This window comes from Epinephelus moara, chromosome 16, assembly GCF_006386435.1.
Source record: "Epinephelus moara isolate mb chromosome 16, YSFRI_EMoa_1.0, whole genome shotgun sequence".
Lineage (NCBI taxonomy): Eukaryota > Metazoa > Chordata > Actinopteri > Perciformes > Serranidae > Epinephelus > Epinephelus moara.
In genome coordinates this window covers 47,981,065-47,996,895 of record NC_065521.1, presented here as the reverse complement: position 1 = coordinate 47,996,895, position 15,831 = coordinate 47,981,065, and the positions used below count along the sequence as shown (strand labels likewise).

Genomic DNA, 15,831 nt, shown 5'->3' with positions numbered 1-15,831 from the left:
CAAAAATACTAGAGTATAATTCATTTCTTCTTTTCTCTTAATTGCCCAATTGTTCCACTATAAAACAAGTAGAAATCAAAATTTTATTGGTACCTTATTTAAACAAATTTATCCTGAACAACACAGGCTGTATTTTAAAGCAATACTTAATGTTCCTTCATTATATTCAGTAGATTTATTTATTTAGATTTTAATTTGTGATATCTGTATCACTTTATACTATAAGTTATCACAGGAAAATGACATTTCTTTTCTGTAAAGGAATCTAAAAACTATTCTGTCCAAACTGTAAATATTATTCTGTATTATTAGAGGTCTGATCAGTTATATCTAAGCTCGATTGATTATCTTTTGGAGCCTCGATGTTCATGGGAAGTTTTCATCTTGAATTTTGGTGTGTAATTTAACCAATACAGATTCAGAAACCTGAGTTTATTCATTTATTTATTTAAGCTGACTTGAATTTTTAGATCTCGAAATGACCAATGAAACTTGACCAACTTGAATAGAGTATTTTTTTGTACATTGTCATTATTGATTAATCTTTCCAGTAGTTTACCAATTAATCAATTGATTGTTCAGTTTTTAAAATGTCAGAAAAAAGGTGAGAAATGTCCACCACAGTTTCCCAGAGCCCGAAATGACATCTACATCTTGTTTTGTCTGATCAAAGGTCTAAAAACCCCAAATATTCGGTTTACAATTACATAAAGCAGAGAAAAGTGTCCAATCATCACATTAGAGAAGCTGCTGAAAAAGGACGACAACAATTACCTGACTTTAAACTGGAAATTTCAAAACCCGCCCACATAAAAGAGTACTGTTTGCAGTGGAAACACTCGGGTCTAGGTACCATGTCTGAAGGGTTACTGTTATGAAAGTGTTTGGTGGAAACGGGTCTTAAGAGCATCAGTGTAAATTCTCTGCGGTTATTATCCCCAGTGGTGGAAATGATGGACGGTAGAACAATGGAAGTAACCGTGGAAAACAAAATGCAGTGTGTCCTGTGTTGCTGGTCGTTGTCTGAGGAAAACAGAAAGCAAACCGTTTGTCTTCGTGACAGAGGCACCAATAATACCACTTAGAAACCCTGAAAACTATTGAAAATAAAAGCAGCAACATTTCAATCCCACTTTTACACCAGCAAACAGCGACACACTGGACCATGCATGCTTTCAGCTACAAGTGAGAGTAAAGAAGAGACAGAGTGAGACGAAGTAGTAAGAGATCGTCTGATCCCCATTTTTAATCCAATAGTTTACTTATTATCAAATCTGAATCAGCACACAGCAGCAACAATCTGTATTTTAGCTGAAATAGCTGTAACACACTGCCATTTGTCATGTTGACAAAAAGTTGGTGCAATGAAATCAGATGTTTCTAAAGTGTTTATTTTGGCAAGCACCATTCGAAATAGAGCAAATTTGTCATGTGCTTATGTTATGTGATGAAGAATAAAATTATATACCCATGCAAAATTCCCTGTGAAATGTACATACGTATCTTTATTGCAGAAAGGTTAAGTGTCACTGAAATCTTACTGATTTCTTTTTTTGTTCTTTTTTTTTATTATTTTCTCTTTTTTTTACTTTGTATGACTTATTGTTTACCTCTGTGTTTCTCCCTCATGTTGGTTTGTTTGTTTCAGTTTTCGGTCTATTTACCAGCATCAGTTATCTTGTAGAAATTTTAAGATCATTATACATAGCTGTCTGGAAATGCTTGGCATGTATGGAGTTACATGATTTCCTCTAAAATCAAACATCCGTACAAAATCAAAGTGAGTAAAAAACAAACAGAAAAAGAATAGATACAAATCAAACCAAGAGGATCAAATCAAAGAAAAATGTCTCTGTGCATCCTGATATTGAACTGGAAAAAACGTCTCGTCATCTTGGATTAGGTTATAAAGCCTGTTTACACTGTTTTTTCCTCCACACATTTCATTTTATGTCTCTTAATGCATCTTTATTTTTCATCAGTTCTTTAATTATTGAAAAGGAGCATCTGGCTTCCTTTTGTTGTACGAAACAAGAGGAGAAATCCTCAAGTGTCTGTTGATGTGGCGTCACTTGGCTCCTCGCAGGGTTCCTGTCGCCTACATGAGTCTGTTTAAAGTTAGGTCCGTGAGTCCGTCCTCTCATTTACATCTGGACACAAAGACGAGGTCCATCCCCTCACTCATACGGTGGTGACCCTCATCACCACCTCCCGGTTGGCGGCGGCGCTGATCCGGGGGTCGTTGGGCCGCAGTTGGCTCAGGATGTGCAAGATGGTGTATCCACAGTGGTGGTTCAGAATAGTTCTTAACCTCCTGCTCTGTCGACCTCCACTGCTGCTGGCCAGACCGTGAGGGTTGCCGCGAGAGCCGCGAGCCCCCGTCTTGCTGCTCGAACTCAGCGGGTCGCCCAAGTCCTTTGATTTCTCATAGTTCAGAACTTTCCACTGCTGATTGACAGCCTGCCATCGTTTGAAGATTCGATACACTGATGATCCCTCATGGATGATGAGGCCTGGGGAGGAAGACGAAGAGAGAAGGACAGTGCATCAATGAATTCATGCTTTCTTTACACCAAATTTTAAAGGAGACCTATTATGCTTTCATATATGTAATTATACAATGTCGAATGTTCAGATTAAGAGTGGCCAAAGTTTCTAATAATGAGGTAAAAAAAACCTTCAGAAGGCTTCAGACTGTTCTCAATATGTTTCCTTTGGCTACAAGCTGACGTCAGATGGTGACAGATTTCTTTATATGGTCATCTGCTGCAGACACACCACTGCAAGTGTTTACATTACATACACTGCTACATGTAGCTACATGCTAACAGTGAAACATGTAATCTTGGTTGCCGATTTTGTTCATTTCTCCCTGATTTCAGATCATATTCCTGCTAAAACTTGTCAGCTTGTGTTTAGATGCTTTTATTGGTGATTCTTCATGGTAGAAAGTGCTACAATATCCCACTGCAGTCATTCTACAACTGTGATAACATTGCAAAGACAAGACATGTATGTCTGCAGCCACTGCTGATGTGTGGATCAGGGTTTTTAAAACCTGCACCAACCCAGCCTGTTATGAGAGCCGATCTGCTCTGTCTGACCCCGTGCATATTTAACGGAGTCAGTGTGGACAGAGAGATACTTGCTTGCTGTCAGGATGTGGTGTTAGGCCTATACATATTTTCTTTTTCTCCATTAGGAAAGGAGAGATTTGAATATGTCGGACTTCGACCCACAGGTTAACCAGCAAGGACTCACAGGTTGTATGTTGACCCACACGTCACTAGCAGCCACATTTAGTTCAGAATTAACATGACACACTCCTACACACCGCGCCCACCACCAGTACAGGACAAACCCACCAACACAATGGTTATTTGAAACCTGCTATGAAACGACATTGTAGTGAATAAATATGAGGCCAAACGTAGCAATAATCCACTTTATAATGCATCATATATATAAAGACGTGATTCACCTTACAAGTTATGAGATATAACTCTTACCCTAACCCAGTACTTCTGCCCAAGGATTTTGTGATAACCACACATTATTATTGCAATATTAAACTGGGCCTGCGCAAAAAGTTCTGAATGAATTTTTATCAGTATGTTGTGAGCACCACTTTCCTTATAAACAGGCACTCTAGCTAAAAATAGTAATTTAATTTAATATAATTCAATTTAAAAAACCTTCACAAGGAACCCATTTGTCGTCATTGGCGCGTGGGAATCATAAGTGTGTGACACATCAAAAGCTTTGATTGGCAGCCAGTGTGAGGGATGATAATATTTAAAAAGAGAGAGCTGTGAGTGGGACAGTGGATCGCTTTATTGTACGGAGCAAATTACAACAAAGCACCGGTTATGACGACCTACCATTGAAAGAAAATTGAACAAAAAAAACTGTCTGTAGACAGTATCATGAAAGCTTCCTGTCTTATTTTTTCATTTTTATTGTATTGTATTTTGATACGAGTGATAACACGTTACATATATGTGCACAGCTATAAATACAGGTGTGCCTTAAGATTTTGGCTCACCTCGGTGTGTCTTGGGCACAAAAAGTTTGAAAACCACACCCTAACCTTAACCGCCTCTGTTTTAACACTTCATAGCTAACTAAATGCTAAGTTCGCGTTTTGTCCAGGGCCTCTGCCTCCAGACTAAGGCCCAATCCCAATACCCCCCCTTGTCCACTACCCCTTAGCCCTTGCGCACTAGCCCTTGCCCACTAGGCCTACCCCTTGGCCCTCGAAATGAAGCAACGAGGGGTAGGGGTTGAAATCTTTCCCTAGGAATTGGGACACCACTCACTACGTCACCGCATCGGTTACGTTCACGCATACGTAACTATTTTAAACAGGAAGCTGCGAGCCTTCTACATTTCCAACCAGCATCTACAACGTAACGGTAACGTTAGCTACTATTATGCTTGCTACTAATAGATATATTATTATAGAGTAATAAGATATGTGCGACAGGGAACTTCTGCTAGCTAGCTAACCAGCTAACATTAGAGGCAGCATAGTTATACTAGCTGGCGTGTTATCATAATGTGAAAAATACGACAATTTTGCAGAACAGGGCAGATGACAGACGCCAGATACTGCGAGCTAGCTAGCTAGCTAACAAGCAACTTGATGACAGTAACGTTAGCTAGCTGGCTAGCTTTCTGTCAGCTCCAATCTAGACATCGTGAATAGCAATAAAAACTTTTTTCCCCTGTCTCTTGCTCGGTGGTAGCCATGGCGACGTCTACCCCTCGCTGGCAAGTCAGCATCTGAAGTCCTTTCGCTCTGAAGGGCTAGTTTCATACCCACTACCCCTCGTTATGCCCCCTACCCCTACATGCAAAAAGGAATTGGGACACCACTACCCCCAAATCTAGGGGTAGGGCCAAGGGGTAGGGCTAAGGGGGGGTATTGGGACGGGCCCTAAGGGGCGAAGGGGGCTGATGGTGTAGGTATGGTGAGCAAGTCATGTAACTGGTGGGTGGGTCTACTTAGTTACTCCGGCTGCAGCTTTAATCGGCAGAGACGCCGAAATGTAGAAGACTTGGAAACACTGACCAATCAGAGCAGACTGGGCTTTTCAGAGGTGAGGCTTAAAGAGACAGACGATAAATCAGAGCCTTCTCAGACAGAGGGTTAATACAGGTAGGCCTGTATTCCGATATGAGAAAAACACAGTGTTTTTTGGACCATTAAAACATGTAAACATGTTCTAGTAGAAACCAAAATACAAGCATGAACCTGAAAATGAGCAAAATATGTCCCCTTTAAAAATCTGCAATCAGCATCATAGGTAGGAACTTTCCATCTCGCCTGTGGATGAGAATAGACAGTTGGCAATAATCACAGTGCAGATATCTGATGCCATCTGTTCTCAGTGTTGTCTTACACGGGCAACTCACAGTTACACAAGAACAGTCAACCAGGTTGCTCCTAGAAAACAGAATCTCTTGTTCTCTGCGACATCATCAAAATTTTCTTATTTTTGTGTGTGTGTTTGTCATCTCCTACCTTTGCACCATCTGCTTATTTAGTTTTGTTTCTGTGTAATTTTGTGTGACCTTAACAACCAACAGAATGTGAACTGAATACATGTTTTTTAGTTTGTCCTTGCATAATGCGACCTATGTTTATTAATATATTTTTGTGTTGCTGCAGAGCTTCTTGTTGCATAATGCATCCCTCCGTGCTCTGTAACATAAACCTTGTACTACGCCCATCTTTTCATGTGATATTCTTATATGATTTGTATTCCTCTGCTGCTGCTGGGTCATTCTGTGTCAAATCAGATACAGGTTTCTGTTTACATTTTAGGTTTTGTTCAAACTTTATGTAGATTATATTTGAGAAAATAAAACTTGTATAGCTTTTTTGCCACTGGGAATGTTGTCACTTTCATTTTGCCCCTTGAAAACCGCCTTAGACATTTTTAGGGTTCAGTATCTTCAGACATACAGTTCCTAGAGCCATGACTTTTGGTGGGAGCACAGACAAAATGGTGTACAACAGAGCCAAACATGGGCATAGATTTTGGGGTGGACGAAACTCGGACATGTCCCCCTCAATATTTAGACCCCCCAATAAAACATGAAAGTAGCAGCTGACTGTTATTTTTGAGAAAAGTAACGATATTTACAACATATATTGATGCACAAACGGCACAAATCAGTGCATGAAAACTGTGTTTACTGCTCAATATTTTCTAGGGGAGGACCCCCAAACCCCCTGCTTCATTTGTGTACCTCCCAATGTTGAAACCAAACCTACGCCCTTGAATCAAAGCACTTGCACACACAAGCAGATGTCATGTCTTTAATTACTGTCCCTTGAAAATGAGGGGAAAATAACATGCAAAATGGGTTGTTTTGGCGCCCCATGCAGTCCCCAAAGTACATACATATGGACGTTTCTATACTTCCTGCCAAAAATATAGCATTTGATTGATGTTATACCAAATTTCAGAGGCTCTAACATAAACAGAATCCAATATAAGGCCTGTATGACAAGCCAAGGTTGCAATTTTTTGCCTTTTGAGATGCCAAAATAGTGACGTAGACTGATTCCTAGGACCATACAAATTTGCGTTAAAGGGGTTTATATGTGAGGATTTTATGTGAAAAGTTTCCTTCAGTGTTCTCTTCAGGTTTACATTTAAAGACATATGAGGCTTACTATACATGAAGGGGTTCAGTATCTTCAGACGTATAAAATCTAAAATGGAAACAAAAACATCTATCTGATGGACCCTGCTGCTGAAGCTTGTTAATACTGACATGTGACTTTATGGTGTCATATTTTGGTGCCCTTTACCTATGCAGACGATATCCATGAAGCCGTACATGCCGTAGCAGATTTGGAAGAGCAGGTCCTGACGCTGCCACTTGGCCGACGGGCTGAGGGAGGACCAGATGAGCCAGGAGATGCTGGCAATGAGGAAAAGGGAACCCAGAATAATGGCTGCAATCTGCACCTTCTCTATCACCGTCAGGGAGATGGCCTGCCACTGGAAGAGGAGAAAAGGGTCAGCAGTGGAAGAAGTACTCAGATTACTCAAGTGAGGATGGTGTAGACGACTAGAACTAGGAGGTATTTGCTGGAAACAGAAAGACCTCAGAAAATGTTTTTCTGAGGTTTTGTCCAGGCGCTTTAAAAAAAAAGAGGGTAAAATCATGTACTGAATGTGTGATTATGAGTGGAAAAAGCAATTTGTTTCTAATCTATGTACATTTATAGACATCTATAATGACAGTAAGGGGTTAAAAACTCCTCTGGAGGTGAGGAGTGTCATTAGGCTCGTTCGAGATGAACTGCGCCTCGCCTGGAAAGTAGATGAGAGCAGGCGGCCGCAGCGGGGGGCGGTGACAAAAAGCTGCGGTGAAGTCGGACATTTTCCAGACAGTTTCCAGCAGCCTTCAGTCTGTACAGGAAGTCACAGACACACTAACATCCTGTCTGGAATGATGTCAGTTCATTAAAAAAGTGATCAGACCCATATATCAGTTTGTTTTCAGTCTCCAGTTGTTTTAATTATGATAGATTAATTTATTAAAATGCTTTACGGGTGATCTGTAGTTTATGTTCATGGTTTATCCTCCATTTGACATGAATTCTCCTGTAAATCAGCATCATATCAGTTTGACCTGTCCCCTCAACTACACAGGCTAATTAGGCTAAACAGTGCTTGAATATAAGGTTCATATTTTAAGAGGAAATCCAATACAAGACAACAGCTTTCATTAAGGCTCAGTCAGATACAGTCAGGGCTTCACATCTGTACAGATGTTATTTTAAGAATCCTCACATCCCACTGACCACAAGTCTCTGTGTTGCTAAATACTTCAATAATTAAACTGTCCAATATTAATATACAGTAGACTCTGTATAGTTTGATGAATGTATTCAGTCTCTGACAGCTAAACTTCACCATCAGTCACACAACATGTTTTCTGTTCACACAATAAACCTTCAAACAGACAAATTAAATCTTAATCTCTACAATTCAACAAAAATGAGTAGTTTATCTAAAACATCATCTTATTGAGTCGACATCTGAACCAATCAGCTGTTAGATCAGGTGAGAGCCAGGCGGTGCAGTCGGTGGAGAGCAACTGCAGCGCCTGGCTCTAAAAACTGCGTCCGCCTCGCTCTCGCGGTTTTATCGCCGTCCACTTTTGTAATACATCAGAGCAAGTCAGGATGAAGTCGGACACAAAACTAACCAGCATGCATTGTGCGCCGATCGCCGGTGATCAAATCTGTGCAGGCCTGGCTCATCTCGAACGAACCTATTAATAACAAGACCCATAAGCCACTGAGCCAATTGCTGGCTATTGACTGGCTCTGAAAACTAAGAGAATAAAGCAGGCTCTTTCTGTTGGCTGTTGTAGTGAGAGTTTGGAAGCTCCCATTGGCTCCAGTAAGGTGTCAATCAAAAGGTCAGAGTCAGCCACCATTTTGACAGCAAGCTTTTTACAATATAGAATATTTATATGCAAAATGTAGATATTATGGATAATATATGGAGAAATATGAATGTTTGAAACCATGAAATGGCAGTTTATGGATATCTATGGATGTTTAATGTGTCTGGACTAAATATTTCACAGGTTTAGATTATCTGGATCTTTGGGAGTGTGTGAGAACTGTGTCAGCGCCGTTTCTGACTGGATAATATTGATCTGTGGATTAAAATAATGCTTCATATGTGAGCAATAACTGTTAGTTTGTTTGTTTTTATCTGACAGAAGCTTTTATTGAACCTGCTGTGGTGGTTGTATCTCGAAATGGTCCACATCCATTAAACCACAAGGACCTTTGAACCATAGGTCGAATGAGTAAACCACTTAAACACAGCAAACACAGCAGCTGTTTACTTACCATAAATCATCAAATAAACCATACAAGGGCCTGTGGGCGGGCCATTGGATCTTTTTTATCTGCACAAATTCAGCTATAAATCTTGAGTATTATTTTCACCAGTTTGTACAAATCCGAAGTGCTAATCACTTAAATATTATGTATTATTATATAACAGTTCAAGGCTGTAAAAGAAATTGATTCTCTGTTTATACACATAAGTGGAGCAGAGAAATCTAAGAAATGAAGGTATGAAACAGTCTGTTTACATGTACAGTGATTTTATCCCAACTCATTTTCGTGTGTATTGAAATGTTAATAATTCAATGGTAGAGCTAGTTGTTTCTACTTTATGTTCAGTTACCTAACTTTACATAAAGTATTTACAGCAATGTCTCGGTGTCTTAAGTCCAGTGATTCATAACCTCAGGCTCGAGTCCCTGCAAAGAGCCATCAGATAAATTTGAGATGTGAGATAATTAATGGGAGAGGAAGATAAAATCCTCTTTAACAAATTTAAATTCATTTTTTTCCCCCAGACTTCCTTATATCTTTTTCTGTGCAAAGACTTTTTTTTATTAACAGATGCTTAAATTACAGTGCAGGAGCAGTTCCCAAAATCTGTCAGGTCTCGATTCGTGCATATAAATATTACATTTTAAAATGTGAAAGTAAAAGGGCAAAGATACTTAACCAAAAACATTAGTAAAGAGACAAAAAGCAAAAAACAAAACAAAAAAACATACACAAAAAGAAAGAAAGAAATATTAAATTAAATATAAGGATACGATTCTTTAAATATATACAGAGAGGATGTACTAAAATTAAATCTTAGGACATTTTAACGTTCAAACGTTCAAATTAATAAATTCTATAATGGATCAGAAATGATCAAGCTTTCATTTTTTTGTGAAGTATTAGATACTTTTACAGAAACGTGACAAGGAGCCTTTACTACACGCTGCTTTTTTGTACTGGTTCCCAACATTTTTTGTCAGATGAGCCCCCACATCATCACCTCTCCATCACACCACCTGTCAGAATCCAAATGTGCTCATTTAAAGTCTATTTCAACTGATTCAACTTTAATTCATTACTTTCAGGTAATTATTTGAACCATTATCTTTTGCACCGTACAAAATATGACGACTTAAGACAGTTAATGTTTCATGAAATCATTTGACTAAACCCTGAAATATTCTGGTGCTCAGATGAGCAAAAATGTGAAAGTTTGGTTAATTTGCCAATTTTGTCTCAAAAGCCTGGAAAAGATTATTTGATGAATTTTTATTTGCTATTTTTTTCAGCGGTAAATGTTTCTGTGAATGATTTATGAATTCAGTTCTACTCGGTGATGACTTGATTATGAAAAATGCTTTAGTTGTTTTTCTTTTTAATTTGTTGTTTGAAAATGTGTGCGTTGTATTCTCATCCTGGCTTGTTTGAATTTATGCTGTCTTGTATATACACATAATTATATGCATCACACAACGATAAAAACATTCATTAATATGAGGAAGAGGAACATCTCTTGCATTTGTTTTTCTACTGCCTTATGTTACAGATTTCTGTTCTGATATCTGCGGCTGGCTGAGGCCTCTAAACATTTATTTTGAACTAACGCCTTTAAACATTATTTTGGGGGTCCTGGATGAAAACTGTTGCCAGATTATAAATACTATTATTCTGTTGGGTAAAACATTTTTATTTAAAGCTCAACTGGGAACAAATTTGAATTTAAGGTTTCTGAAAATTACAGCGCAATGTTGATTTCTTATGGAAAAATGATAGCTTCAAATCAGTGCAGAGTCGCCCAACATAGTGTGAGGCATGTCTTACCTATAAACTTAAAAGTTACTGAATTAACTATCGAAGGGCTGTGGGTGAAGTCAGAGATCCAGCTTGATCCACTTTAATGTCCGAAAAAGAATGTAGGACAACTGAACATCGACAACAATAGTGGCATCTCACATCTTATATCACTCAGCCAAACTTAATCCTAACTCTCATTACCTGCACACAGGGTGCGTGGTATTTAATAGTTCCAAATTTAACGTAAAGAACAAAATATAATATGTAAAAAATATATGAATGTAGTTAACATTAAATTATGAAGATGCAAAATAATGAACAGAGAAAAACAATCTACAGGATACGTCCTCATGAAAATAAATCTCATCTTACAACAACTTGAAATGGGAGAAAAATTGCCGTAGTGAAAACTTTACTTTACAAGTACTGTAAACTTAATCATTTGAATTACTGATTTGATCCTACCAACGTCTTCTTAGTCTGAGGCCGTTAGTGGCTGTTTTGGTAAGGAACTGGAACCAGGGCGAGAGAGACAGGATCCGGAATTCGATGGATGCGCCTTTCCGTCAAAATAAAAGCACCAAGCTCATAAAAAGGCAGTGAAACTTTTTAATTTAAAGAATATAATTTACAAAAAAAGCCACAAGCCATTAAGTTAACCTTTTTCTTTTATTGTAAATCAATGTTGCACCAGAATTTAAAGTTTTACTTTGGTGAACACTTTTACTTTGGTGAATTTGGTGAATTCCGGATCCGCTCTCTAGACCGGAACCAGAATCCAGACAAAATTCAGAGTGAATGGAAACCAGGCTCTTCCCCGTACGTGAAGAACCTGGTGACGCGAGGCTAACGTCTTCTAATGTCCTTCCTTGTATTCACTTTGGTCTGTGTAAGTTGAACTTTTGATGTCTAATTATTTCAGATGTTTATCCTCTCTCAGCTAACTATTTAAAACATTTATCTGGTACTTTTGTCTGATTATTTCAACCCCTCCGTCAGCTTGCTCACTAGGTCTCATGTAATTGTACTACATGGTATTAAAGGTGTTAAATGTGACTCACGTCGGTGGGAGGTATTTACTGTGCCGCCCAGCTGGTGGCTTACTGGTTAGATATTGTGACAATGAAATTACTAAAGATCAGCATTTGTTTTGTTTAGTTTTATTTGTCCTCCTACTCACAAATCTTTGGATACATTTTGTTTTTAGAACAAGATCAGTTGAGCTACTTCAAAACATTTACACGTACCCACAAACAAGTACAGAAATACAGAGGGGTCATGAGCCAAACAAAGATGAGAACAAAAAACAACCTGTTTAATCTATAATTAACTGTAATCAGTAAACATACTACGTGTTTTTTAACGTAAAATCTTGATCTGTAAAGTAACTATAAATGTTAAATAAATGTGGTGTAGCAACAAGTACAATATCTTTGTCTGAAATGTGTAGTACAAGTGTAACATAGCATAATCTGGCAACACCCGATTTATGTAAAGCACAAGCACGTCAAAGTTGTACATGAGTAAACGTACAGTTTCTTTCCACCAAAGAGAGAAATCACCATGCATGAGTCCATGATGAATACACACGTTAACTAATATGTCAAACACACACACACACACACACACATATAGTATAAATGGCATCTTCTCAATAGGTTTTCGAGCCATCAGCTGCCTCTGAAGAGGAGTGCAGAAGGACGGTGACGCAGAGGGAAAATGTGTCAGCACAATATGGCAAACAGTCCTCACACCACAGCGACGGCCCGAGATTTGTTCTAGCAAAGAGTGTTTGGGTCTGATGCAGTTTCTATGTTGTATTTGTTGTTATGAAACGTCTCTGTCAGCGCCGACGACGATAAAGATCTGACTGCCTGATTTAAGAATTTAAAACAATCACACCTCACAGAGCGTGACGGCGTTTGTGTTTGCCTGCATGTCGAGAGGACGTTTACACATTCACATCCCCATCGTGTTTATGTGATGTTTATCTAATAACCTGAGTCCTGACTGAAGGAGCGGGTTGGATGTGGTTTTTAAAGAAACTGATGAGACTTTTTCACACCAAACTGAACTGAACCGTGTTGTGGGTCGGCTTGTTTGAGTCAGATTCACCTGGAGAAGCTCAGTAACCGTAGCTTTAGTAGCCTTATCTGTAATGATAGCACAGTGTATAAATACTGTTACAAGTAAAAGTCATGCCTTTAAAATGTTTTAACTTATCCACCGCAAGGATGGAAACAGAGGGGTAAGCGGGATGTAGCACCTGCAGTGAGTAGGATTTAGGGGGATATATTGGCAGAAATGCAATATAATATAATGAGTATGTTTTCTTTGGTGTATAATCTCCTGAAAATAAGAATTGTTTTGTTTTCGTTATCTTAGAATGAGCCGTTTCTGTCTACAGTTGCAGAACGGACAAACCAAACACTGGCTTTCGATAGGACCATTAGCGTTTTCATTAAAATCACCAAGACTGTTTGTCTTTAAGAGGAGGAGACCTCTGGCGATAATTTAAAAATTCAGGATGTAAAAACATCCAGATATGACTTAACACGTCCACACACAACGAAAAAGATACCCTGGGTACGTTGGTTTTTGACGTTCTGGGACGCTGTGTCAAGTTCTTCCTGTTACATGCATTGTCTTCTTTCAAAATACATTTTTCCCCGTTAAAGGGTTTTTTTTGGGGGGGAGTTTTTCCTTATCCGCTGTGAGAGTCCAAAGGACAGAGGGATGTTGTATGCTGTAAAGCCCTGTGAGGCAAATTGTGATTTGTGATATTGGGCTTTATAAATAAAATTGATTGATTGATTGACATAATAATAATTTTCAAAATAAAAGCACTATGTCAGTGCAACAAGCGGAATTGACTTTTTTTCCTACAGCAGCTAACGGGTTGAGGCAACAAAAGCACGTGGTTAGATTCAGGAAAAAAGAACAGGGTTTGGCTTTAGAATCTTATGGGACATGAACACTGCCCTCCCAGGTGAAAGTCGTGTTAGTTGGACCCATCCACCGCCACTCCCACCCACCCTACTCGGACTTTCACCACCTTAACTTTCGCTCTTGTCCCACCACATTTATATTATTTATTTATATTTATTTATATTTTGGCTCCTGGTAAAAACCTCCTGAACACTCAAGGAATTCTAATCGGGAGAAGTTGTGCAATCTGCAGTCCTCACCGTTAGCTGCCAAGAAATCCCCCTGAATCTTACACACAGTTCCTTTGAAGGACCAAAAGACTACTTAAAATGCAGACTGGCCCATTTCATAATAATATATGTTATTGCACTGGATTATAATTACTGATGCATTAATGTGTTCATCACTTTAAGGATGCAGCTGGTAAAGGTGGAGCTAATTTTAATTACTTTACATATATATTGCTGGGTGGCCTGTGAATCCTCCCCCAGGGATCAATACAGTTGTATCTTAACCTATAATAATACATAATTTATTTGTTTATATTTTGTATTATTTATCTGAATTTCTCACTAATGATGCCAAATAAATGTGGAGCAGAAGCATGAAGAAGCATTAAATGGAAAGTTAAGTACAAGTACATTTCAGGCTACTTAAGGAGTGTACCTCCAGGAGGGGAGGGTGCAGTCTGGTTTTGTTTTCTCTGTGTTAAAATCTATATCTCCACAGATTAAAGCTGCTGTGTGTTTGTGCTGCAGATTCCCTTCATGTTACCTGCAGAGGGTTCTTGGTGCTGATGGCCAGGACCTGGTACTTGAAGTAGCAAAGCTCACAGCTCCAGGATCCCCTCTCGCTGATCCAGCGGATGAGGCAGGGCTGATGGGTGCAGCGCACTGAGCCGTCACAGCGGCAGGGGCTCAACAGCTCTCCCTGCAGGACAGAGGAGGAAACACAGCATGATGAGTTCAGGGCAAAACAAATTGTATTAAGATATTTTAATCTAATTTCTGCCAGTAAAATCTATGGATCATCTTAATTTAGAGAAAAATAGTGAGGTTATCCTTTCTTTAAATATGTGGCTATGAGATTTTGTTGTCTTAAGAGACTGTATGAAAATTATTGGAGAGCAGAGACACGCTGAACCTTAACAGCAATAGTCAATTTCACACTTCAGTTACTGAACAGATTAAACAAGCAAGATATGGAGAGCTGTCGGAGAGAGCCAGACTATCTGTTTGTGTTCTTTATGCTAAGCTAGTAGGGATGCACGATGTTGGATTTTTTTGCCAATATCCGATATGCCAATGTATAACAAGTCATTTGGCTGATAACTGATACTGATACCGATATATCCACTCTTTTCCCTACCTAATTTTAGTGATCATCAAGTCTCTGCTGTAGTGGAATTAACATCATATTATGCATGCATACTCTTATCATGACGGCCCACCAACAGATGGAGACATGAAATACAATACTTTTCAATGTATATTATATTCATTCATTGTGCAAAATAGGAAAAATCATGTTGGCCGATTCTGACACCGAAAATCGGCTGATACCACTGACATGCCGTTCAATTATCGACTCTCTGAAAATAAGCATTCCCAAAATATGGAACAAATCCTTTAAAGACACATTCTCACTCCAACCTCGTCACGTTTCAACATTTTGGCTTTGGCTTCATAACCTTATGGGATGCAAGCACCACTCTCCCGGGTGAAGGTTGGTGTTTATTGGACCTATCTACCATCCCTCCCGCCCACGCTTCTAGGACTTTTGCCACCTTAACTTTCGTTCTTGTCCCACTGCATTTCCCTCTGATGCCACTGAGCGCCACGACCGGCTGGTTGCCTTTAACCATTATTAAGAAAATAGAAATAATTCCAGATGATGTACCTTGATTTAAACATTCAATATCTTACTAGTCCACACCCACTGAGAACAGCATACCATACCATGACTTAGTCATACCAAAAATTAGGAAAAAAACCCCAAACATTGGTCCACAGGGGGAGCCACAGCGATCGGTCGCATTTTAGCCATTTTTAAGCATTTTTCTGTTGTTATAGCGCCACCCAGTTGCCAATTAGAGTTAAATTTCTCCAGTCACCTTGAGGCGTCCTGTTCAGTTTAGTGAAAATCGATATGACGATTAGGCCTAGATAAGAAATTAGCTCTCTAGCGCCCCCATTTTGTTTGATGGGGTCAATAATGGG

At 39.0% G+C, this 15,831-nt stretch overlaps 1 protein-coding gene across 1 annotated transcript in view; it reads right to left on the bottom strand.

Annotated features, from left to right (window-relative positions):
* Positions 1-668: 668 nt before the first annotated feature.
* marchf9 (membrane-associated ring finger (C3HC4) 9) overlaps positions 669-15,831 on the bottom strand; it is a 28,965-nt gene continuing 13,802 nt past the window's right edge. Inside the window, exons 2-4 of the mRNA XM_050066127.1 lie at positions 14,387-14,542; positions 6,827-7,019; positions 669-2,513 (exon numbers count right to left, since the gene is read on the bottom strand). Coding sequence (XP_049922084.1) covers positions 2,182-2,513; positions 6,827-7,019; positions 14,387-14,542 — 681 coding nt within the window. The 3' untranslated portion in view covers positions 669-2,181. The remainder of the gene's footprint in view (positions 2,514-6,826; positions 7,020-14,386; positions 14,543-15,831) is intronic.